General features: G+C 45.0%; 1 protein-coding gene across 22 annotated transcripts in view; it reads left to right on the top strand.

The window, feature by feature from the left end:
• Positions 1 to 19,793, top strand: part of LOC118375284 (neurexin-2-like) — a 411,303-nt gene extending 391,510 nt beyond the window's left edge. For 21 of the 22 annotated variants that reach the window (XM_052520781.1, XM_052520779.1, XM_052520780.1 and 18 more), the window contains one exon: positions 17,119 to 19,793. In XM_052520781.1, the coding sequence (XP_052376741.1) occupies positions 17,119 to 17,936 (818 nt within the window). In that variant the 3' untranslated portion in view covers positions 17,937 to 19,793. The remainder of the gene's footprint in view (positions 1 to 17,118) is intronic. The other variant, XR_008139003.1, reaches the window with a different exon arrangement.
• Positions 19,794 to 24,730: the final 4,937 nt, after the last annotated feature.

Below are 24,730 nucleotides of genomic sequence, written 5' to 3'. Positions count from 1 at the left end.
GTTACCATCAGTGGTGCTACCATCAGTGGTGGTGTTACCATCACCATCAGTGGTGTTACCATCAGTGGTGTTACCATCAGTGGTGTTGCCATCAGTGGTGTTGCCATCAGTGGTGCTGCCATCAGTGGTGTTACCATCAGTGGTGTTGCCATCAGTGGTGTTACCATCAGTGGTGTTACCATCAGTGGTGTTACCATCAGTGGTGTTACCATCAGTGGTGTTACCATCAGTGGTGTTGCCATCAGTGGTGTTACCATCAGTGGTGTTACCATCAGTGGTGTTACCATCAGTGGTGTTACCATCAGTGGTGCTACCATCAGTGGTGTTGCCATCAGTGGTGCTGCCATCAGTGGTGTTGCCATCAGTGGTGTTGCCATCAGTGGTGCTGCCATCAGTGGTGCTGCCATCAGTGGTGCTGCCATCAGTGGTGTTGCCATCAGTGGTGTTGCCATCAGTGGTGCTGCCATCAGTGGTGTTGCCATCAGTGGTGTTGCCATCAGTGGTGCTGCCATCAGTGGTACTGCCATCAGTGGTGCTGCCATCAGTGGTGTGTTACCATCAGTGGTGTTGCCATCAGTGGTGCTGCCATCAGTGGTGCTGCCATCAGTGGTGTTGCCATCAGTGGTGTTGCCATCAGTGGTGTTGCCATCAGTGGTGTTGCCATCAGTGGTGCTGCCATCAGTGGTGTTGCCATCAGTGGTGTTGCCATCAGTGGTGTTACCATCAGTGGTGTTGCCATCAGTGGTGCTGCCATCAGTGGTGTTGCCATCAGTGGTGCTGCCATCAGTGGTGTTGCCATCAGTGGTGTTACCATCAGTGGTGTTGCCATCAGTGGTGCTGCCATCAGTGGTGTTGCCATCAGTGGTGTTGCCATCAGTGGTGTTACCATCCAGTGGTGTTGCCATCAGTGGTGTTACCATCAGTGGTGTTGCCATCAGTGGTGCTGCCATCAGTGGTGTTGCCATCAGTGGTGTTGCCATCAGTGGTGTTACCATCAGTGGTGTTGCCCATCAGTGGTCACTACCATCAGTGGTGTTGCCATCAGTGGTGCTGCCATCAGTGGTGTTGCCATCAGTGGTGCCATCAGTGGTGTTGCCATCAGTGGTGTTACCATCAGTGGTGTTGCCATCAGTGGTGCTCAGTGGTGTTGCCATCAGTGGTGTTGCCATCAGTGGTGTTGCCATCAGTGGTGTTACCATCAGTGGTGTTGCCATCAGTGGTGTTGCCATCAGTGGTGTTGCCATCAGTGGTGTTACCATCAGTGGTGTTGCCATCAGTGGTGCTGCCATCAGTGGTGTTACCATCAGTGGTGTTGCCATCAGTGGTGTTACCATCAGTGGTGCTGCCATCAGTGGTGTTACCATCAGTGGTGTTACCATCAGTGGTGCTGCCATCAGTGGTGTTACCATCAGTGGTGTTGCCATCAGTGGTGTTGCCATCAGTGGTGTTACCATCAGTGGTGTTGCCATCAGTGGTGTTACCATCAGTGGTGCTGCCATCAGTGGTGTTGCCATCAGTGGTGCTGCCATCAGTGGTGTTGCCATCAGTGGTGTTACCATCAGTGGTGTTGCCATCAGTGGTGTTGCCATCAGTGGTGTTACCATCAGTGGTGTTACCATCAGTGGTGTTACCATCAGTGGTGTTACCATCAGTGGTGCTGCCATCAGTGGTGCTGCCATCAGTGGTGTTACCATCAGTGGTGTTGCCATCAGTGGTGTACCATCAGTGGTGTTACCATCAGTGGTGTTGCCATCAGTGGTACTACCATCAGTGGTGTTACCATCAGTGGTGTTTACCAACAGTGGTGTTGCCATCAGTGGTGCTACCCTCAGTGGTGTTGCCATCAGTGGTGTTACCAACAGTGGTGCTGCCATCAGTGGTGCTGCCATCAGTGGTGCTGCCATCAGTGGTGCTGCCATCAGTGGTGTTACCATCAGTGGTGCTGCCATCAGTGGTGCTGCCATCAGTGGTGTTGCCATCAGTGGTGTTACCATCAGTGGTGCTGCCATCAGTGGTGTTGCCATCAGTGGTGTTGCCATCAGTGGTGCTGCCATCAGTGGTGTTGCCATCAGTGGTGCTGCCATCCAGTGGTGTTGCCATCAGTGGTGTTGCCATCAGTGGTACTGCCATCAGTGGTACTGCCATCAGTGGTGCTGCCATCAGTGGTGTTACCATCAGTGGTGTTGCCATCAGTGGTGTTACCATCAGTGGTGTTACCATCAGTGGTGTTACCATCAGTGGTGTTACCATCAGTGGTGTTACCATCAGTGGTGTTACCATCAGTGGTGTTACCATCAGTGGTGTTACCATCAGTGGTGTTACCATCAGTGGTGTTGCCATCAGTGGTGTTACCATCAGTGGTGTTGCCATCAGTGGTGTTACCATCAGTGGTGTTACCATCAGTGGTGCTACCATCAGTGGTGTTACCATCAGTGGTGTTGCCATCAGTGGTGCTGCCATCAGTGGTGTTGCCATCAGTGGTGCTGCCATCAGTGGTGTTACCATCAGTGGTGTTACCATCAGTGGTGTTGCCATCAGTGGTGTTGCCATCAGTGGTGTTACCATCAGTGGTGTTACCATCAGTGGTGTTGCCATCAGTGGTGTTACCATCAGTGGTGTTGTGGTGCCATCAGTGGTGTTACCATCAGTGGTGTTGCCATCAGTGGTGCTGCCATCAGTGGTGCTGCCATCAGTGGTGCTGCCATCAGTGGTGCTGCCATCAGTGGTGTTACCATCAGTGGTGTTACCATCAGTGGTGTTACCATCAGTGGTGTTACCATCAGTGGTGTTACCATCAGTGGTGTTGCCATCAGTGGTGTTACCATCAGTGGTGTTACCATCAGTGGTGTTACCATCAGTGGTGTTGCCATCAGTGGTGTTACCATCAGTGGTGTTACCATCAGTGGTGTTACCATCAGTGGTGTTGCCATCAGTGGTGTTACCATCAGTGGTGTTACCATCAGTGGTGTTACCATCAGTGGTGTTACCATCAGTGGTGTTACCATCAGTGGTGTTACCATCAGTGGTGTTGCCATCAGTGGTGTTGCCATCAGTGGTGTTGCCATCAGTGGTGCTGCCATCAGTGGTGTTGCCATCAGTGGTGTTGCCATCAGTGGTGTTACCATCAGTGGTGTTACCATCAGTGGTGTTACCATCAGTGGTGTTACCATCACAGTGGTGTTACCATCAGTGGTGTTGCCATCAGTGGTGTGGTTACCATCAGTGGTGTTACCATCAGTGGTGTTACCATCAGTGGTGTTACCATCAGTGGTGTTGCCATCAGTGGTGTTGCCATCAGTGGTGCTGCCATCAGTGGTGTTGCCATCAGTGGTGTTGCCATCAGTGGTGTTACCATCAGCCATCAGTGGTGCTGCCATCAGTGGTGCTGCCATCAGTGGTGTTGCCATCAGTGGTACTGCCATCAGTGGTGCTGCCATCAGTGGTGTTGCCATCAGTGGTGTTACCATCAGTGGTGCCATCAGTGGTGCTGCCATCAGTGGTGCTGCCATCAGTGGTGCTGCCATCAGTGGTGTTACCATCAGTGGTGTTGCCATCAGTGGTGCTGCCATCAGTGGTGCTGCCATCAGTGGTGTTGCCATCAGTGGTGTTGCCATCAGTGGTGCTGCCATCAGTGGTGTTGCCATCAGTGGTGCTGCCATCAGTGGTGTTGCCATCAGTGGTGTTGCCATCAGTGGTGTTACCATCAGTGGTGTTGCCATCAGTGGTGCTGCCATCAGTGGTGTTGCCATCAGTGGTGTTGCCATCAGTGGTGTTGCCATCAGTGGTGTTGCCATCAGTGGTGTTGCCATCAGTGGTGTTGCCATCAGTGGTGTTACCATCAGTGGTGTTGCCATCAGTGGTGTTACCATCAGTGGTGTTGCCATCAGTGGTGTTGCCATCAGTGGTGCTGCCATCAGTGGTGTTGCCATCAGTGGTGTTGCCATCAGTGGTGTTACCATCAGTGGTGTTGCCATCAGTGGTGTTACCATCAGTGGTGTTGCCATCAGTGGTGCTGCCATCAGTGGTGTTGCCATCAGTGGTGTTGCCATCAGTGGTGTTACCATCAGTGGTGTTGCCATCAGTGGTGCTGCCATCAGTGGTGTTGCCATCAGTGGTGTTGCCATCAGTGGTGTTACCATCAGTGGTGTTGCCATCAGTGGTACTACCATCAGTGGTGTTGCCATCAGTGGTGCTGCCATCAGTGGTGTTGCCATCAGTGGTGCTGCCATCAGTGGTGTTACCATCAGTGGTGTTGCCATCAGTGGTGTTACCATCAGTGGTGCTGCCATCAGTGGTGTTACCATCAGTGGTGTTACCATCAGTGGTGCTGCCATCAGTGGTGTTACCATCAGTGGTGTTGCCATCAGTGGTGTTGCCATCAGTGGTGTTACCATCAGTGGTGTTGCCATCAGTGGTGTTACCATCAGTGGTGCTGCCATCAGTGGTGTTGCCATCAGTGGTGCTGCCATCAGTGGTGTTGCCATCAGTGGTGTTACCATCAGTGGTGTTGCCATCAGTGGTGTTGCCATCAGTGGTGTTACCATCAGTGGTGTTACCATCAGTGGTGTTACCATCAGTGGTGTTACCATCAGTGGTGCTGCCATCAGTGGTGCTGCCATCAGTGGTGTTACCATCAGTGGTGTTGCCATCAGTGGTGTACCATCAGTGGTGTTACCATCAGTGGTGTTGCCATCAGTGGTACTACCATCAGTGGTGTTACCATCAGTGGTGTTACCAACAGTGGTGTTGCCATCAGTGGTGCTACCCTCAGTGGTGTTGCCATCAGTGGTGTTACCAACAGTGGTGCTGCCATCAGTGGTGCTGCCATCAGTGGTGCTGCCATCAGTGGTGCTGCCATCAGTGGTGTTACCATCAGTGGTGCTGCCATCAGTGGTGCTGCCATCAGTGGTGTTGCCATCAGTGGTGTTGCCATCAGTGGTGCTGCCATCAGTGGTGCTGCCATCAGTGGTGCTGCCATCAGTGGTGTTGCCATCAGTGGTGTTGCCATCAGTGGTGCTGCCATCAGTGGTGTTACCATCAGTGGTGCTGCCATCAGTAGTGTTGCCATCAGTGGTGCTGCCATCAGTGGTGCTGCCATCAGTGGTGTTGCCATCAGTGGTGTTGCCATCAGTGGTGCTGCCAGTGGTGCTGCCATCAGTGGTGTTGCCATCCATCAGTGGTGTTACCATCAGTGGTGTTACCATCAGTGGTGTTACCATCAGTGGTACTACCATCAGTGGTGTTACCATCAGTGGTACTACCATCAGTGGTACTACCATCAGTGGTGCTACCATCAGTGGTGCCATCAGTGGTGCTACCATCAGTGGTGTTACCATCAGTGGTTTAGCCATCAGTGGTGCTGCCATCAGTGGTTTAGCCATCAGTGGTACTACCATCAGTGGTGTTACCATCAGTGGTGCTACCATCAGTGGTACTACCATCAGTGGTGTTACCATCAGTGGTACTACCATCAGTGGTGTTACCATCAGTGGTACTACCATCAGTGGTGTTACCATCAGTGGTACTACCATCAGTGGTGTTACCATCAGTGGTACTACCATCAGTGGTACTACCATCAGTGGTGTTACCATCAGTGGTACTACCATCAGTGGTGTTACCATCAGTGGTGTTACCATCAGTGGTACTACCATCAGTGGTGTTACCATCAGTGGTACTACCATCAGTGGTGTTACCATCAGTGGTACTACCATCAGTGGTACTACCATCAGTGGTGTTACCATCAGTGGTACTACCATCAGTGGTGTTACCATCAGTGGTGTTATCATCAGTGGTACTACCATCAGTGGTACTACCATCAGTGGTGTTACCATCAGTGGTACTACCATCAGTGGTGTTACCATCAGTGGTACTACCATCAGTGGTACTACCATCAGTGGTGTTACCATCAGTGGTACTACCATCAGTGGTGTTACCATCAGTGGTGTTATCATCAGTGGTACTACCATCAGTGGTACTACCATCAGTGGTGTTACCATCAGTGGTACTACCATCAGTGGTGTTACCATCAGTGGTACTACCATCAGTGGTACTACCATCAGTGGTGCTGCCATCAGTGGTGTTACCATCAGTGGTGTTACCATCAGTGGTGTTACCATCAGTGGTGTTACCATCAGTGGTGTTACCATCAGTGGTGTTGCCATCAGTGGTGTTGCCATCAGTGGTGTTACCATCAGTGGTGTTACCATCAGTGGTGTTACCATCAGTGGTGCTGCCATCAGTGGTGCTACCATCAGTGGTGTTACCATCAGTGGTACTACCATCAGTGGTGCTACCATCAGTGGTGTTATCATCAGTGGTGTTACCATCAGTGGTGTTACCATCAGTGGTGTTACCATCAGTGGTACTACCTTCAGTGGTGTTACCATCAGTGGTGTTACCATCAGTGGTACTACCATCAGTGGTGTTACCATCAGTGGTGTTACCATCAGTGGTGTTACCATCAGTGGTGTTACCAACAGTGGTGTTACCATCAGTGGTGTTACCATCAGTGGTGCTGCCATCAGTGGTGCTGCCATCAGTGGTGTTACCATCAGTGGTGCTGCCATCAGTGGTGTTGCCATCAGTGGTGCTGCCATCAGTGGTGCTACCATCAGTGGTGTTACCATCAGTGGTACTACCATCAGTGGTGCTACCATCAGTGGTGTTATCATCATTGGTGTTAATCCTCCTACTGGTGGTACAATGTTATCATAATGGTAAAAACAAATAATAAATATGATTAAGTCATTTAATCGACCATTATTAGTTGATTTAGAATGGAAAGATGTACCCAAATACATGGAAATAAATCAGAATCTAGAAAAATGTAGTAATTCCTTTCCAAATGTCATGCTCAAATGTTACCATAATTCAATAACGACCTAGCTGGGACCTTCAATGTACAGCTGGTTGGCAGAGGCAGTGCTCATATCCATCTCATAGAAGGCTCTGACCCTGGTGTGTGTGGATGACTTATCTTCATATTCACTGCTGTCGTGGACATTTCCTGTATTACTAAATAAGGAGAGTTACAAACCACACACCAGTCAGAGTTATACATAAACTTCATCTATTAATTAAATGAGCTTCACCATAGCCCTGTGACTCTCAGATCAATTCAGTGTCTATAAATTAATTCTCAAATAAGTGTTTTCTACTATATTAGACAAATTACAAAAATAGTCAAACATTTCCTACATTTTGTATCCCAGATTCCCAGAACATTCCTTTATCAAAAGAATTCACGTGTTTAATTAAAACTCAGAAAATAAAAACTCATTACATGTGCGTGTGTGCCCCTTTAAGACACTTTGGACTAAAACAAATTAACCACTCACTCATTATTTATTTTTTAAACAAATCAAAGCTAGTATTTTAAAAACACCAACAAATAGTCGCAACAAATGTTTTGTGTGTTTGCAAACCTTAATGTAAAAACACACAAAAACGTACATACTTTAGATAACTTCCATCCGTCCCGGAACAAAGAATCCTACTCAAACACATCAGATAATACAATGTTTAATTAAGTCAAATCAACACCTAAATAAACAATAAACAGTAAACAAATAAACAAACCCATAACCCCTTTAATCAGCAATCTAATAATTTCAACCTGTTGATCTAAATTTAGTAAAAACTATCCAGATTTTTTAACAAATCTAAAATCTTTCAAAAGTTGGCGTAAAAATCAAAACTAACTTTTTTTCCACTCATATCCACAATGTTTTAATTCCCCAAAGGTCAATACTGTTCCGCTCGTACATTAATGATCTTCCTTCTGTCTTTACAGGGTCTGAAGTTCCAATGTATGCAGATGATACAGTGATAAATGCATGCAAAGAACAAACAACAAGCTTCACAAGAACTCACTACTATAATGGTTCAGATGACAAACTTACTCAGAGGCTCATGTTTGCATCTCAATAAAAAAACACAGTCTGCATGTTTCTCACAAAGAAAACAACTGATGCACCTGAGACAGATGTCTATGTATCAGGGGAAAAGCTCCCGGTGGGATCTGATGTTAAGTATCAAGGCATCATACTTGATTCCAACCTCTCTTTTAAAAAGCAAATCAAAAAGGAACTCAAATAACCAAATTCAACCGAGCTAATTTCCCAAAACATATGCAATTGTTTTGACTGTAGAGGTAACAAAACTATAATTAAAATCTATGATACTCCCCCACTTAACATACTACCTCACTAGTTTGGCACAAGCTTGCTCTTCAACATTAATACCCATTCAGTCTTCTGCAAACAGGCTCTCCAAGTACTTGTTAGGAAACCCAATAGCTATAGAAAGCAGAAGCTCCTGAGTTGGAAAAAATCTTATGCAATACACTGACGCCTATCTTGTATTCAAGATTCTAAATGGCCAGGCTTCCCCCTCTACTCAGTACTTTTATTGAACAGAAAACCCAAACCTTATTGCAACAGATCCACAAGATCCGCCATGAGAAATGACTGTATAGTTCCTTTAAAGAAAAGTACCTTTAGTCAATCTGCTTTCAGTGTGAGAGTTTCCCATGTCTGGAATACCCTGCCATGAGACACACAACTGTGATTAATGATGCACTGTCCCTGTGAAAATAAAAAATACTCAAACTGCAATCAACTTTAATGATCTGACATTGTTCCACGTAATGGAAACAGATTATAATGTTAGACTACATGAACTTTCCTGCTCAAATTCGCTGGTGTTAACTAAACAATCAAACCAAGAATCAATAACCATCAGAATACATTATCACAATGTTTTCTTACTCACATCTGAATCACTTTCAGCTTAACATATCGTATTTTTTTTCCAGTGGGAAAAAATATAACCCCTCTCATTTCAACGTTTTTCCTTACCTCTATCGTAAGATTAAAACCAAACTTTACAACTTTCTCTTCTCTTTCCTCTTCCCACTTATGAAATGTCCAAGACTATAAAAATAACACGCACAGCGCCAAATTTAGAACATATGTCAGTCGATCCATAAGAATGAAAAACATTTCGGTGGCCACCACTCTATCGCCATTATCTCTCCGCTACTATTTAGAATTTCTTTAGGTAACTGTCTCCTCTATTGATACAGTCATACGACTCAATTCTCAATACATTATTCCAGCAGGTTATTTAGTGAACACACATCGTCTTGTATCAAAATTCTCTTCGCTATTATTTTGAATGAATGAGTCTATCAATTTAACATAAACAATCTATTAAAAAGTTACATTTATCCCTTCTTTCAATTTGAACCAAACAAGCTATTAAAACGTTCAGTTTATATCTTATACAAACACTAGCGAGCGTATCTTTCCAGGCAAAACATACAAATAGTTTAATTACAATCAAAAACTCAGATTTTAGTAAGTGCATTGGCTGGGAACCGAACCCGGGTCTCGAGCTTAGAGACTCTTTAATAACCACTGAACCACCAATGCTATGTGAATGACTAAGACTCTCCCCAAATAAACCCACTTTACAATTGTCTGTATTTGTAAAATCAAGACACGTCACTATCGAGACAATTCCCAGAAAAATAGCCCTCGTTTAAAGGTCCAAGCGTTACTTCGGCTATGATTCTCACATGCCAAATGAATAGATTAGCAATCAAAGATTAAAATCAACATTTATAGACTAGGAAACAGATCTTGCGCCTTTTAATAAAATTAGATTATGTTTACTCATGCAACGTATTTCAATTACTTTACTAGATCACATTAATCACGCAATGATAATTAGTTTGATGGAAAACCATAGGCTTTGTACGACATTATAAATTACGTTGAGATTCCCTCTTACTTCTCTCTAACTTTATGGAAAACAGTTTATTCAATAAATCCCGCAACTCCTCTCATACTGGGAAGAAAAAATAAAACATTTTCAGACCTTAAGGGCAGTTTTATTTCAAATGTTGTACCCAGACGGAGATAATCCAATAAGCGTTTTATAGTTCCATCGTTAGGGTAAAATAACCAAAAGTGGACACACTCTAATCAGTTTCTAGAGCTCAATTTCCCAGATTTTGTAGACTAGTTTAATAGTGCTTAAGAATCTCATTTTTATCAAATTATCCATTAAAGATACCAACTCAAAACCTATGAATGGGTGATTTAAATTTGATCTAGTTATATTCTCAGCATTACTTTATCAAATCTCTAGTAATTGATTATACACACACATCCAATTGATCATATTTTCAAATATTCACAGAATCCTAAGAAAATCTTAGGTACTCACACAGAACTTCAAGGATCACCCACACAGGATTGGTCAGATGTTCACACAGAAATGGTCAGATGTTCACACAGAACATCAGAACATAATTAAAAGGTTACCCACACAGAGTCAACCTACCCCACTCACACAGAACGCTCCTACAAATATTACCTAGTGATCCCATAACAAAATACTCACACAGAGTAACCCAGGGCATACCTAGCTTGCACATTTAAAATGATTGGAATTCACCACCTCTGAGAGTCACTTAGACAGTCACACAGACACCTCCAGAATGAGGTCCTTCTTCCAATAGGGCTTCACCAAGTACCGTGTTTCACACAGAACACACAGTCACCCTGGCCCCTCACCCCCACAGACCACACCAATCCCCACTGTGAACAATTCAGTGCCGGGACGGCTCTAAGTTGCCCGCAACCGACCAAGAGCAGAGTATTCTTTGAGTCCGCAAACTCTCAGATTACTCACCTCTGACTCGGCCCTGTTTACGCCTCCAAGGTGCCCCCTTCACAAAAGAAATACACACTCAGAGTATAAGAGGCATATTTAAAAACTCGACTTCAAGTGTGTGTGGTTCGCTCACGTCTTTCTTTTTAAAAAAAACTCAGTTTGAGATGTGGTATCCACTCGGCTCGCTGCCTCTCAGATCAAAGGTTCGTCTGCTTCGTCTGCTTCGTTCCAAAAGTGGGGTTTCCCTGAGATCCCAAGTTTGAGGGATCCCTCGTGCGGCGATTTACCGAGGTCGTCAGGAGCGGTCACGGAGTGAAGATTCACATCCCATCCCCGTGGCGTGTTAATTTCCTGTATTGCTAAATAAGGAGAGTTACAAACCACACACCAGTCAGAGTTATACATAAACATAATATTTTAATTAAATGAGCTTCACCATGGCCCTGTGACTCTCAGATCAATTCAGTGTCTATGAATGAAATCTCTGAGAGTGCTTACAAAATGGCAACTGAGATCTTTTATAGCAAAGATCCACCCCTCTCAACTCACAATGACGAACCACAGATCTTAGGAACTTCACAAAGTGCCTTTTACTTGAAAGAGGAGTATCCCATAGCCAGATAGCATTAGCTATCAATTATTGTTCAGTTTGGTCTCCTAAACCAAGATTGTAATCTCGTTCCTGGTACTTCTTAGTACCAAAACATTACCTCATCCAATGGCATATATCAATTGTCAATTCTAGATACTCCCATCTCAAATACACCCCCTCCTGGATATACTCACAGAGGGGAGTGACTGGTACAGAGACATTGTGGAGTCCTTCACACGGTTTAACTGATACATTGTGGAGCCCTTCACGTGGTTTAACTGATACATTGTGGAGCCCTTCACACGGTTTAACTGATACATTGTGGAGCCCTTCACATGGTTTAACAGATACATTGTGGAGCCCTTCACACGGTTTAACAGAGACATTGTGGAGCCCTTCACACGGTTTAACAGAGACATTGTGGAGCCCTTCACATGGTTTAACTGATACATTGTGGAGCCCTTCACACGGTTTAACTGATACATTGTGGAGCCCTTCACATGGTTTAACTGATACATTGTGGAGCCCTTCACATGGTTTAACTGATACATTGTGGAGCCCTTCACATGGTTTAACAGAGACATTGTGGAGCCCTTCACACGGTTTAACAGAGACATTGTGGAGCCCTTCACATGGTTTAACAGATACATTGTGGAGCCCTTCACATGGTTTAACAGAGACATTGTGGAGCCCTTCACACGGTTTAACTGATACATTGTGGAGCCCTTCACACGGTTTAACAGAGACATTGTGGAGCCCTTCACATGGTTTAACTGAGACATTGTGGAGCCCTTCACATGGTTTAACAGAGACATTGTGGAGCCCTTCACATGGTTTAACAGAGACATTGTGGAGCCCTTCACATGGTTTAACTGATACATTGTGGAGCACATTGTGGAGCCCTTTTAACACATTGGTTTAACAGAGACATTGTGGAGCCCTTCACATGGTTTAACTGATACATTGTGGAGCCCTTCACATGGTTTAACAGAGACATTGTGGAGCCCTTCACATGGTTTAACAGAGACATTGTGGAGCCCTTCACATGGTTTAACTGATACATTGTGGAGCCCTTCACATGGTTTAACAGAGACATTGTGGAGCCCTTCACATTGCCCTGCAGTTTAACTGATACATTGTTTACATGGTTTAACAGAGACATTGTGGAGCCCTTCACACGGTTTACTGATACATTGTGGAGCCCTTCACATGGTTTAACAGAGACATTGTGGAGCCCTTCACATGGTTTAACTGATACATTGTGGAGCCCTTCACATGGTTTAACAGAGACATTGTGGAGCCCTTCAGCCCCCTTCACATGGTTTAACAGAGACATTGTGGAGCCCTTCACATTTTAACAGTGGAGCCCTTCACATGGTTTAACAGAGACATTGTGGAGCCCTTCACATGGTTTAACTGATACATTGTGGAGCCCTTCACATGGTTTAACAGAGACATTGTGGAGCCCTTCACATGGTTTAACTGATACATTGTGGAGCCCTTCACATGGTTTAACAGAGACATTGTGGAGCCCTTCACATGGTTTAACAGATACATTGTGGAGCCCTTCACATGGTTTAACAGATACATTGTGGAGCCCTTCACATGGTTTAACAGAGACATTGTGGAGCCCTTCACATGGTTTAACAGAGACATTGTGGAGCCCTTCACATGGTTTAACAGAGACATTGTGGAGCCCTTCACATGGTTTAACAGAGACATTGTGGAGCCCTTCACATGGTTTAACTGATACATTGTGGAGCCCTTCACATGGTTTAACAGAGACATTGTGGAGCCCTTCACATGGTTTAACTGATACATTGTGGAGCCCTTCACATGGTTTAACAGATACATTGTGGAGCCCTTCACATGGTTTAACAGAGACATTGTGGAGCCCTTCACATGGTTTAACAGAGACATTGTGGAGCCCTTCACATGGTTTAACTGATACATTGTGGAGCCCTTCACATGGTTTAACAGATACATTGTGGAGCCCTTCACATGGTTTAAGCCCTTCACACGGTTTAACTGATACATTGTGGAGCCCTTCACATGGTTTAACTGATACATTGTGGAGCCCTTCACACGGTTTAACAGAGACATTGTGGAGCCCTTCAGCCCATTGTGGAGCCCTTCACATGGTTTAACATTGTGGAGCCCTTCATTTTAACAGAGACATGTGGAGCCCTTCACACGGTTTAACAGAGACATTGTGGAGCCCTTCACATGGTTTAACAGAGACATTGTGGAGCCCTTCACATGGTTTAACTTTCACACCCTTCACATGGTTTAACAGAGACATTGTGGAGCCCTTCACATGGTTTAACAGAGACATTGTGGAGCCCTTCACATGGTTTAACAGAGACATTGTGGAGCCCTTCACATGGTTTAACTGATACATTGTGGAGCCCTTCACATGGTTTAACTGATACATTGTGGAGCCCTTCACATGGTTTAACTGATACATTGTGGAGCCCTTCACATGGTTTAACTGATACATTGTGGAGCCCTTCACATGGTTTAACTGATACATTGTGGAGCCCTTCACATGGTTTAACTGATACATTGTGGAGCCCTTCACATGGTTTAACAGAGACATTGTGGAGCCCTTCACATGGTTTAACTGATACATTGTGGAGCCCTTCACATGGTTTAACTGATACATTGTGGAGCCCTTCACATGGTTTAACTGATACATTGTGGAGCCCTTCACATGGTTTAACTGATACATTGTGGAGCCCTTCACATGGTTTAACAGATACATTGTGGAGCCCTTCACATGGTTTAACTGATACATTGTGGAGCCCTTCACATGGTTTAACTGATACATTGTGGAGCCCTTCACATGGTTTAACTGATACATTGTGGAGCCCTTCACATGGTTTAACTTGAGCCCTTCACATGGTTTAACTGTTGGAGCCCTTCACATGGTTTAACTGATACATTGTGGAGCCCTTCACATGGTTTAACTGATACATTGTGGAGCCCTTCACATGGTTTAACTGATACATTGGAGCCCTTCACATGTGGAGCCCTTCACATGGTTTAACTGATACATTGTGGAGCCCTTCACATGGTTTAACTGATACATTGTGGAGCCCTTCACATGGTTTAACTGATACATTGTGGAGCCCTTCACATGGTTTAACTGATACATTGTGGAGCCCTTCACATGGTTTAACAGATACATTGTGGAGCCCTTCACATGGTTTAACTGATGGAGCCCTTCACATGGTTTAACTGATACATTGTGGAGCCCTTCACATGGTTTAACTTGTGGAGCCCTTCACATGGTTTAACTGATACATTGTGGAGCCCTTCACATGGTTTAACAGATGTGGAGCCCTTCACATGGTTTAACTGATACATTGTGGAGCCCTTCACATGGTTTAACTGATACATTGTGGAGCCCTTCACATGGTTTAACTGATACATTGTGGAGCCCTTCACATGGTTTAACAGAGACATTGTGGAGCCCTTCACATGGTTTAACTGATACATTGTGGAGCCCTTCACACGGTTTAACAGAGACATTGTGGAGCCCTTCACACGGTTTAACTGATACATTGGAAGACACTGTTCAATTCTGACTTTTCCCTTTCTGACATTCTGCATATTACCAGACAGATAAAATACAATCCTGACCTCTCCCCTCTCTGGGCCCCAAGTGACTTTTCCCACATAAGCATATTTATGAAAGTAGATACTGTAACACATGTTATTTATCAATGTTACCTAACTAATTCTGATTCTGCTACGACACTGCCTCCGGCTCCATATGTCTCTACTAGGGTTACTCATGAAATGAGGTACATGTTTCAAATGCAGAAAGGGTTGTTTTTTCTTCCTTCAGTTTGTAATAACAGGCATTCTTGTTTTCATGAAAATGTTTCAAGTATTTCAGAAGCGACATTAGATCATGACAGACCGGTCAGCCTTCATTGTCCCCAGTTTGTTCTGTAGGATGTCCTGTAGGATGTCCTGTAGGATGTCCTGTAGGATGTTCTGTAGGATGATATGTAGGATGTCCTGTAGGATGTCCTGTAGGATGTTCTGGTAGGATGTTCTGTAGGATGTTCTGGTAGGATGTCCTGTTGGATGTTCTGTAGGATGTTCTGTAGGATGTTCTGTAGGATGTCCTGTATTGGATGTTCTGTAGGATGTTCTGTAGGGTGTTCTGTAGGATGTCCTGTAGGATGTTCTGTAGGATGTTCTGGTAGGATGTTCTGTAGGATGTCCTGTAGGATGTTATATAAGATGTTCTGTTCTGTAGGATGTTCTGTAGGATGTTCTGTAGGATGTTCTGTAGGATGTCCTGTAGGATGTCCTGTAGGATGTTCTGTAGGATGTCCTGTAGGATGTCCTGTAGGATGTCCTGTAGGATGTTCTGTAGGATGTCCTGTAGGATGTTATATAAGATGTTCTGTTCTGTAGGATGTTCTGTAGGATGTTCTGTAGGATGTTCTGTAGGATGTTCTGTAGGATGTCCTGTAGGATGTTCTGTAGGATGTTCTGTAGGATGTTCTGTAGGATGTCCTGTAGGATGTTCTGTAGGATGTTCTGTAGGATGTCCTGTAGGATGTCCTGTAGGATGTTCTGTAGGATGTCCTGTAGGATGTCCTGTAGGATGTCCTGTAGGATGTTCTATAGGATGTCCAGTAGGATGTCCTGTAGGATGTTCTGTAGGATGTTCTGTAGGATGTCCTGTAGGATGTCCTGTAGGATGCCACAGATTATCCAGATAAACAGACATTGTCATGATCCCTCTCTCTCCATGTCTCCTCTTGCCCCTCCCTGACACTCCCTTTACTAACAACACTGTCAGTAGAGTTAGGTGAATTAGGGCCTCATTTATTTATTTCAATCCATATATGAACTGTAACTCAGTAAAATCTTTGAAATTGTTGCATGTTGTGGTAATATTTCTGTTCAGTATATATATATCGGCTTTATTGAATTTCTTCATTGTTTTTCTGACCTTGATATTTTTACAGCTTTGTTCCCTAATACATGAAGTGCCTTTCTTATTGGTTATATTAAAACTGAAACTCCTGCTATGAGAGGTTAAATACTTACAAGAAAGGCTTTATGTGGGTTTACAAACATGAAAGATGTTCAACCTTAGTACTCTAACAAATGTTGTCACTCACATGGAAACAACCGCCTAAAACTGCAAATAAAACTAATTCTGATTGGCTGTTCATATAAAGAAATCAGTTAATTGAAATAAATTCATTAGGCCCTAATCTATGGATTTCGCATAACTGGGCAAGGGCACAGCCAGGGGTAGACCTGGGTGGGCATAGGCCCACCCACTTGGAGGCCTGGGACGGCATAGGCCCACCCACTTGGGAGCCAGGCCCATCCTGTGGCTGCGTCCTTGCACATTCATGTGAAATCCATAGATTAGGGCCTAATGAATTTATTTCAGTTGACTGATTTCCTTATACGAACTGTAACTCAGTAAAATCTTTGAAATTGTTGCATGTTGCGTTAATATTTCTGTTCAGTATATATATCAGCTTTATTACATTTTTTTTGTCTTCATGCGAAAACCACAGGGCAATATGCTGATGTGCGTAAGTGATTTGATGTATTTTTTGATAAAGAGAAGTCCAGAAATATGAACCAAGAAAATCCATATTGATGATAATACTGTATAATTAAATATCTTCCATATTAATTATCTTGACCCTACAGGGCACAATATTACATTATTTAGAACATTCTAAACACTCATTGTGTTTGTAATATAAGGAGCACAATTGTTCATTAGTGGTGTCTGGGGTCTCACAATGCTCCTCTAATGTGTGCTCCTCCTATCTCCTCTGTTTCTTTTCTAGGAGGTGAATTAGTGTTGCCTATAATAACAGTGGATTCCCTTGAGCCCCCATCCATCGCCACCCGTCACCCTGCTTTCCCCCCTCCTCCCACCTCCCTGTCCCCACTTGAGACCACCAAAGAGTCCTTGATGCTGTCCAACCCTCACCCTCCCTGCCCCTCGGACCAGGAGGACTGCGGTGACCCTGTGGAGGTCTCAGCCTTTGGTTCGGGGGAGTTGACGGAATCAGATGACGAGGACTTTTACAAAAACTCCCCCCTGGTCACTGACAGGACAGTCCTGCCTCCTCCCCCCGCCGCTGGTGAGGGCCGGGCCCAGAAACCCCATAATCCCCGCCCCCCTCCTTCTGCTCCCACCACCAACCCTGACCAGCTCCACATCCCCGCGGGCAAAATGAACACCCGTGACCAGGTGCTTCTGCCCCCCGTCCCTCCATCATCTCGGAATACACCAGGACTAACCTACCCCCCCAATTTCCCCCATGTGCCCACAGCCGACCCTACAGCCCCTGGTGAGAAGATCATATATCCTGGCCTGGTGGATAGGATCGGGGAGTCCAGTAGCACCACAGGGATGGTGGTTGGCATTGTGGCAGCTGCTGCCCTCTGCATTCTCATCCTCCTCTACGCCATGTACAAGTACCGCAACCGTGACGAGAGCTCCTACCGGACGGACCAAGGACACAGCTTCATCAACAACCCAGTTGCTGAGGGCAACGGGGCCATGGTCAAGCTAGAGAAGACACCAAGTATAACGGCTACAGTAGCCAAGGCTGTCACCAAGGGCAACAAGAACAAACAAAAAGAGTATTACGTCTGAGAGAGGGAAGAAGAGAGAAGGAGAGCGAGAGAGAGATAGGCTAGAGGAAAATCATGGAAAGGGGGTTCTCCCAATTAAAAATCCACATTATCCACTAGATAAACATCCAAAGTTTAGGGGGTAATTGTTACATTTGTGCCACAAAAACTAACAAAAAAAAACAACTTGCCATCAGTATTTTCACAGTTCCAGGTAAATTATATATTTTTCATTTCTATCACATACCAAGTACTGTATTGGTTAACATACAATTTCATACTGGATTAGAAGCCTATCCATTTGCTGTCTTTGTATATAGCACCCCACCTATCAACTGTATGGTTATGGTTCACAGTGAAAACTAAGCTGAGACCATTGTACTATAGAAACAGATTTGCATGAATGTCAGTTCTCAAGAATCTCAAGTCTCTCTGTCTTCTAATAACGTCAGCGGTATCGGTGTGTACCAATTGGTCATCATGGTAAATAACAACAGAGCAACCCAATAGCGTTTACTAGAATAAACAAAAGCCATACCCATACTTGGAGACTGAGTGACCCACCTTCTCAGCAGACTAGTCTACCCCATTGTGTGTTATCCCGTGTTAACAACTTTCCACTCAGTCTATCTCTCTGGTTGTCCATGGTGAAATGTTGATGGTTGAATATCATTGAACCATGTTTTAAGCATAATTATGTATTTCTTTCCACATGAAAAATACAGGTTTTCAAAAGTAATATACAATTCACAGCTTAATTTAGTCAACAACCCCTCTATCTGGATGAATGAGATGAGCCATATTCTCTCATCTCTGTGTGAGGAGAGATCTACAGAGATCTACAGTGTGTCATTCCATCCAGGAGGAAGTTCCTCAAAATGCTACTGTAGCAAAGACATTGCTCTGTAAACATTTTTGTATGTAAAGACGTCTTGGGATTGAAAAAGCTTTGCTTGTTTGTTCTCTGGAGTACATAGACTAACAGACATGAAAAATGCACTTCATGTGAGAGATGTTCTGCCTCCACGGTTACCACTGTCAACACTCCAGCCAGATCCCCCATGAGGAGAAGTAGAGAGTGAATATGAAAGGGAGCTTCAGGACACAGATTCACTTTTGAATAACTTTTTCTAGTGGTTCCTGGGGAGGGGGAGATGCCCAACCTTGTGTCAAGAGGCTGGCTTTCCCTTCCTTCTTCAATATTGACACAAAAACTGGAAAGGCACAAACAGTAGAAACATATCTTTGAGAGATAAACAAGTGTTTCCTTAGAAAGCAAACTGACCATGTATTCTGGTTTTTATATCCATGAATAAAATACTATTCTGTGAGACACATTATTGAAGGTTTGTGAATTGTATAGCTCTTTCTCAGATATTTCCGTGTTTCTCTTGTTTAGCATTCCTCTTTAACAAAATAAGGAGTTCAGTTGTTTATGTTGCCTTTTATTATCAGATACAGATTTGTCTATGATGAGACAACATTGTCTGACTGCAGTAACCCATATTCAGCATTTTCTTTTTCAATGTTGAATGGCATTACATTTCCGTTAAGGACTGGTTAGTGATTGTATGTAAACGTTTCAAGAGAAAACACAAAGGATGATGTGTACTTAGTTTTTTCTTGGTTCTTCATTTTATGTACATTGAAAAACATGTCTCTCTTTGTCTGTGGTGTTGACATTCTCTCCGTTGTATTATGTTAATATTTTCAATTTCTGGGATTTCCTCTTATTCTTTTATGAAGTGCCATTTAACACTGCTCCAGAGTATATTCCTGTCCTCACTCAATGATATTGTAAAGTGTTCCTGTGAAATGAATCTTAATATGTGTACAGTACATTGACAGAGGGGAAATACACTTGGTAATATACTTTGTATACTCCTGTGTTGTGTGGCTTTTTTATGGGTACAAATGCCTTATCAAATGAATCGGTCGCACTACTACACCTAGCCACCATAATGACAGCATAAACAGGACTTGACATCTTCAGGGTTATAGCTTCCAATGACACGCGCATTCATTTAGTCGTAGGTAATGCATTGCTAGGTAGCTAATATACACGTGCCAAAATTTGACTTGTCAGCGTATATCATATTCCCCTATTCATCTAAGGCAAAAAGTCCATATTGGTTTCCCCTTTAGTTGTTAGTTACAGTGGGGCAAAAAAAGTATTAAGTCAGCCACCAATTGTGCAAGTTCTCCAACTTAAAAAGATGAGAGAGGCCTGTAATTTTCATCATAGCTACACTTCAACTATGACAGACACAATTAGAAAAAAAATCAGAGAAAATCACATTGTAGGATTTTTTATTAATTTATTTGCAAATTATGGTGGAAAATAAGTATTTGGTCACCTACAAACAAACAAGATTTCTGGCTCTCACAGACCTGTAACTTCTTCTTTAAGAGGCTCCTCTGTCCTCCACTCGTTACCTGTATTAATGGCACCTGTTTGAAGTTGTTATCAGTATAAAAGACACCTGTCCACAACCTCAAACTGTCACACTCCAAACTCCACTATGGCCAAGACCAAAGAGCTGTCAAAGGACACCAGAAACAAAATTGTAGACCTGCACCAGGCTGGGAAGACTGAATCTGCAATAGGTAAGCAGCTTGGTTTGAAGAAATCAATTGTGGGAGCAATTATTAGGAAATGGAAGACATACAAGACCACTGATAATCTCCTTCGATCTGGGGCTCCACGTAAGATCTCACCCCATGGGGTCAAAATGATCACAAGAACAGTGAGCAAAAATCCCAGAACCACACGGGGGGACCTAGTGAATGACCTGCAGAGAGCTGGGACCAAAGTAACAAAGCCTACCATCAGTAACACACTACGCCGCCAGGGACTCAAATCCTGCAGTTCCAGACGTGTCCCCCTGCTTAAGCCAGTACATGTCCAGGCCGTCTGAAGTTTGCAAGAGAGCATTTGGATGATCCAGAAGAAGATTGGGAGAATGTCATATGGTCAGATGAAACAAAAATAGAACTTTTTGGTAAAACTCAAATCGTTGTGTTTGTAGGACAAAGAATGCTGAGTTTTATCCAAAGAACACCATACCTACTGTGAAGCATGGGGTGGAAACATCATGCTTTGGGGCTGTTTTTCTGCAAAGGGACCAGGACGACTGATCCGTGTAAAGGAAAGAATGAATGGGGCCATGTATCGTGAGATTTTGAGTGAAAACCTCCTTCCATCAGCAAGGGCATTGAAGATGAAACATGGCTGGGTCTTTCAGCATGACAATGATCCCAAACACACCGCCCGGGCATCGATGGAGTGGCTTCGTAAGAAGCATTTCAAGGTCCTGGAGTGGCCTAGCCAGTCTCCAGATCTCAACCCCATAGAAAATCTTTGGAGGGAGTTGAAAGTCTGTGTTGCCCAGCAACAGCCCCAAAACATCACTGCTCTAGAGGAGATCTGCATGGAGGAATGGGCCAAAATACCAGCAACAGTGTGTGAAAACCTTGTGAAGACTTACAGAAAACGTTTGACCTCTGTCATTGCCAACAAAGGGTATATAACAAAGAGATAAACTTTTGTTAATTGACCAAATACTTATTTTCCACCATAATTTGCAAATAAATTCATTAAAAATCCTACAATGTGATTGTGGATGTTTTTTTCTCATTTTGTCTGTCATAGTTGAAGTGTACCTATGATGAAAATTACAGGCCTCTCTCATCTTTTTAAGTGGGAGAACTTGCACAATTGGTGGCTGACTAAATACTTTTTTGCCCCACTGTAGGTCTTTAGCCAGGATAGAACAAATGGGGAAGGGTCACTCAAAACCCTGATGCATTTGTCACATGAAGAGACATGCAAAACTCTTGACATCCTTGATAGTCATGGTTTATGAACATTGTCTGGCAGTCTATATTTTTTTTATGAAGTATACCCAGACCGCACCCTGTCCAGTGTCAACTGTAATTGTCCAAGATTAACTAGATAGCTAGCTTGATAAAGCAGTGCTGACAATTCCATTTGGGCAAGCTATGACAAATTATTGTCTATATTGATGCTGTTACAATAACCAAGCAGCTGGATCAACAAAAAAGTGAAACCATGATGTGATGTATGTTGGATGTTGCATGCAATTTCAATGTTGTTTGAGTGCTTTGTGTATCAGCAAATTAGCTTAAAATAATCTCACTGCGTCCATGATGCTTGACATAGGTGTTTTCAAATAACCGTCAGTCAAAGTGAGCTCCCCGCCCACCCAGTCTATTAGCTCCTCGCCCACCCAGCCTATTAGCTCCCCGCCCACCCAGCCTATTAGCTCCCCGCCCACCCAGTCTATTAGCTCCCCGCCCACCCAGTCTATTAGCTTCCCGCCCACCAAGTCTATTAGCTCCTCGCATACCCAGCCTATTAGCTCCCCGCCCACCCAGTCTATTAGCTTCCCGCCCACCAAGTCTATTAGCTCCTCGCATACCCAGCCTATTAGCTCCCCGCCCACCCAGCCTATTAGCTTCCCGCCCACCAAGTCTATTAGCTCCTCGCATACCCAGCCTATTAGCTCCCCGCCCACCCAGTCTATTAGCTCCCCGCCCACCCAGTCTATTAGCTTCCCGCCCACCAAGTCTATTAGCTCCTCGCATACCCAGCCTATTAGCTCCCCGCCCACCAAGTCTATTAGCTCCTCGCCCATCCAGCCTATTAGCTCCTCGCCCATCCAGCCTATTAGCTCCTCGCCCACCCAGTCTATTAGCTCCTCGCATACCCAGCCTATTAGCTCCCCGCCCATCCAGCCTATTAGCTCCCCACCCACCCAGCCTATTAGCTCCCCGCCCACCCAGCCTATTAGCTCCCCGCCCACCCAGCCTATTAGCTCCTTGCCCATCCAGCCTATTAGCTCCCCGCCCACCCAGTCTATTAGCTCCCCGCCCACCCAGTCTATTAGCTCCTCGCATACCCAGCTTATTATCTCCCCGCCCATCCAGCCTATTAGCTCCCCGCCCACCCAGCCTATTAGCTCCTCTCCCACCCAGCCTATTAGCTCCTCGCCCACCCAGCCTATTAGCTCCCCGCCCACCCAGCCTATTAGCTCCTCACCCACCCAGCCTATTAGCTCCTCGCCCACCCAGCCTATTAGCTCCCCGCCCACCCAGCCTATTAGCTCCTCGCCCATCCAGCCTATTAGCTCCCCGCCAACCCAGCCTATTAGCTCCCCGCCCACCCAGCCTATTAGCTCCTCACCCACCCAGCCTATTAGCTCCTCGCCCACCCAGCCTATTAGCTCCCCGCCCACCCAGCCTATTAGCTCCTCGCCCATCCAGCCTATTAGCTCCCCGCCAACCCAGCCTATTAGCTCCCCGCCCACCCAGCCTATTAGCTCCTCGCCCACCCAGCCTATTAGCTCCCCGCCCACCCAGCCTTTTAGCTCCTCGCCCATCCAGCCTATTAGCTCCCGCCAACCCAGCCTATTAGCTCCCCGCCCACCCAGCCTATTAGCTCCTCGCCCACCCAGCCTATTAGCTCCTCGCCCACCCAGCCTATTAGCTCCTTGCCCACCCAGTCTATTAGCTCCTCATCCACCCAGTCTATTAGCTCCTCGCCCACCCAGTCTATTAGCTCCTCGCCCACCCAGCCTATTAGCTCCTCGCCCACCCAGCCTATTAGCTCCCCGCCCACCCAGCCTATTAGCTCCTCGCCCACCCAGCCTATTAGCTCCTCTCCCACCCAGCCTATTAGCTCCTCGCCCACCCAGCCTATTAGCTCCCGCCCACCCAGCCTATTAGCTCCTCACCCACCCAGCCTATTAGCTCCTCGCCCACCCAGCCTATTAGCTCCCCGCCCACCCAGCCTTTTAGCTCCTCGCCCATCCAGCCTATTAGCTCCCCGCCAACCCAGCCTATTAGCTCCCCGCCCACCCAGCCTATTAGCTCCTCGCCCACCCAGCCTATTAGCTCCTCGCCCACCCAGCCTATTAGCTCCTTGCCCACCCAGTCTATTAGCTCCTCATCCACCCAGTCTATTAGCTCCTCGCCCACCCAGTCTATTAGCTCCTCGCCCACCCAGCATATTAGCTCCTCGCCCACCCAGCCTATTAGCTCCCCGCCCACCCAGCCTATTAGCTCCTCGCCCACCCAGCCTATTAGCTCCTCGCCCACCCAGCCAATTTGCTCCTCGGCTGCTCAGTCTTTCTTTTCAGACTCCCTGGTAGTTTGACATGAGAGAAAAAGTTTTGTTCTCAAATTTCGAGCATTTTTATCTGAAAAAAAATATTATGGGTGATGTTTTAGTCACTCAAAATTCTATTTTACATAGGAATCAGAAGGACTGTTCGAGACCTTTAAAATACTATTTCAAAACTTCAGAAGCTATTCTGAATACATGTTCTTGGTCCTACTAGACTCTCTGGGTTAAAAACAACCCAATTTGGGTTATTTGGTAACCCAACGCTGGGTAAATATTGGACAGAACACACACACGTGTCATATTAGGGGCGTGGCTTTCAGATATTTATTTTTGGCCACCTTTAAGACAGGTCGTCATTGTAAATAAGAATTTGTTCTTAATTGACTTACCTGTATAAATAAAGGCGAATAAATAAAATAAAGAGTAACTGTCATTCCTGTTCGTGAAGTTAAGTTTGCACACTGCAAATTTACATTTTCCTTGAACATTTTTGTACATTACCTATTCTAATATAAAATTCATGACATTATTTACATATCCAACATTGGGATATGCATAGGCTCTTGAGGAACTCTAAACTTATGTAAGCTTCAAACGTGTCAGTGTTCAACCTTAACATGTAATAACAATACAACAGAACAGATTAACTGAAAAAAAACCTGATAGAT

The sequence above is a fragment of the Oncorhynchus keta genome, chromosome 6 (genome assembly GCF_023373465.1).
Source record: "Oncorhynchus keta strain PuntledgeMale-10-30-2019 chromosome 6, Oket_V2, whole genome shotgun sequence".
Classification (NCBI taxonomy): Eukaryota; Metazoa; Chordata; class Actinopteri; order Salmoniformes; family Salmonidae; genus Oncorhynchus; species Oncorhynchus keta.
This window is presented reverse-complemented; position numbering and strand designations above follow the sequence as displayed.